The 1466-nt window shown below is 26.0% G+C and overlaps 1 protein-coding gene across 1 annotated transcript in view; it reads right to left on the bottom strand.

Annotated features, from left to right (window-relative positions):
• Positions 1–1466, bottom strand: part of LOC106465243 (kinesin-like protein Klp68D) — a 63689-nt gene that overhangs the window by 27837 nt on the left and 34386 nt on the right. Inside the window, exon 4 of the mRNA XM_022393115.1 lies at positions 1118–1281. Within this exon, the coding sequence (XP_022248823.1) occupies positions 1118–1281 (164 nt within the window). The remainder of the gene's footprint in view (positions 1–1117; positions 1282–1466) is intronic.

Genomic DNA, 1466 nt, shown 5'->3' with positions numbered 1-1466 from the left:
CCACGATCTACCTAAACTAGGTAGGTTAGGTAAGGTTACGTTTACTTAGTCGTAGTAAAACGTAAAAAAGTAAAAAGTAAAAATAAACTAAACAATAATAATATATATATATATATATATATATATATATATATATATATATGTGTGCTGAATTCACAGAAATCTGAATATATAGAAAAATAAAAATGCCCAACTTCAGGAAAGTTAAAAAATAATACTTCAATTTCTTCAATAGTTATAGAGCAACACTAGGCATTTGAAGAAAACATTCACTTCTGTATAGCAGTTACCATTTGTCAAACATTTACTTTTGTAAAAACAAACAACTGTATTGCATTAGACAACTTATATTAACATTCAATTTTGTGAATTCACGAACAATCAAATATAATTTCTTAGAGTTTTACATTACAATTTCTAATCATTCAAAACTTTGATAAAACACTTTTTTCAAAAGTTAGATATATAGTTAAGTTCACAAAAATAGAAGAACTAAAATAAGGCTTTGAACAGTTAAAGTGTGAGCCTAACATAACTCACTTAACATGTGATTACTTTTACAAATATCATATAAACTGCTAACATGAAACATTCCTACATTTAGATATGAAACCCATTTTAAATACTTTTTTGATGAAATATAATGGACAATAAATACTTTTTTTTATGAAACTGGTAAATTGGAAGTTCACAAACCTTGTAGCTGATGTACAATAATTTTATTACTAAGGTGACATAATGGAGCACATAATGGACAGTAAATATGTGGTTAATTGTTTTTTCAGACTGGAAACTGTTATGTTAAAATTTCTTTACTGTAACTTTTATTGCTAAAATTAATACCACAAACTGCATGTACTAGATATTTAACTGTAGTTCTATTCTCTATTTACCAAATTTTTGTTTTTATCTTTGATAATACTAACTACAAGTTTTCAACAGTTTGTATATTTAAGTTAAAAAATTTCTATAATTTCCTTGTCGAAATGTTTTATAACAAGCACAAACAGATATTCTTTACATATCAAAATAATTATTTTGGAATTCTTTTCTTTGGAAATTAACTAACTTTTATTTTTCTTTGTATTTCTTATCTAAATAAACTTATTAAAAACACCTGTCTCCCAGTATCTGTTTAAAGTGCACCGTAAAAATTGCATGAGATCTACTGGAATTGGCATTCATAGCTGTTGCTCCTGTGGTCCGAGCTTCACAACCTTGCTTTAAACAGCGAAGGGCATCTTCAGTACTGTAGACTTCTATTTCTTCCAATCCAAGAGTCTTTAAAATACAAAGCAACACAAACAAATAATACACAAATGTCTATATAATTCAACATCTACATTTAACTTACATAATAGTAAGATTATATATATATGTGGTTTTTGTGTAATGAAATAAAAAAATACTATGATTTTGTATAAAAAATAAATCAAATACATAAATTCTCAAGAATGCAACCAACC

The sequence above is a fragment of the Limulus polyphemus genome, unplaced genomic scaffold (genome assembly GCF_000517525.1).
Source record: "Limulus polyphemus unplaced genomic scaffold, Limulus_polyphemus-2.1.2 Scaffold1882, whole genome shotgun sequence".
Taxonomy (NCBI): domain Eukaryota; kingdom Metazoa; phylum Arthropoda; class Merostomata; order Xiphosura; family Limulidae; genus Limulus; species Limulus polyphemus.
The sequence above is the reverse complement of the archived record's forward strand: the minus strand, read 5'-3'. Positions and strand labels throughout refer to the sequence as shown.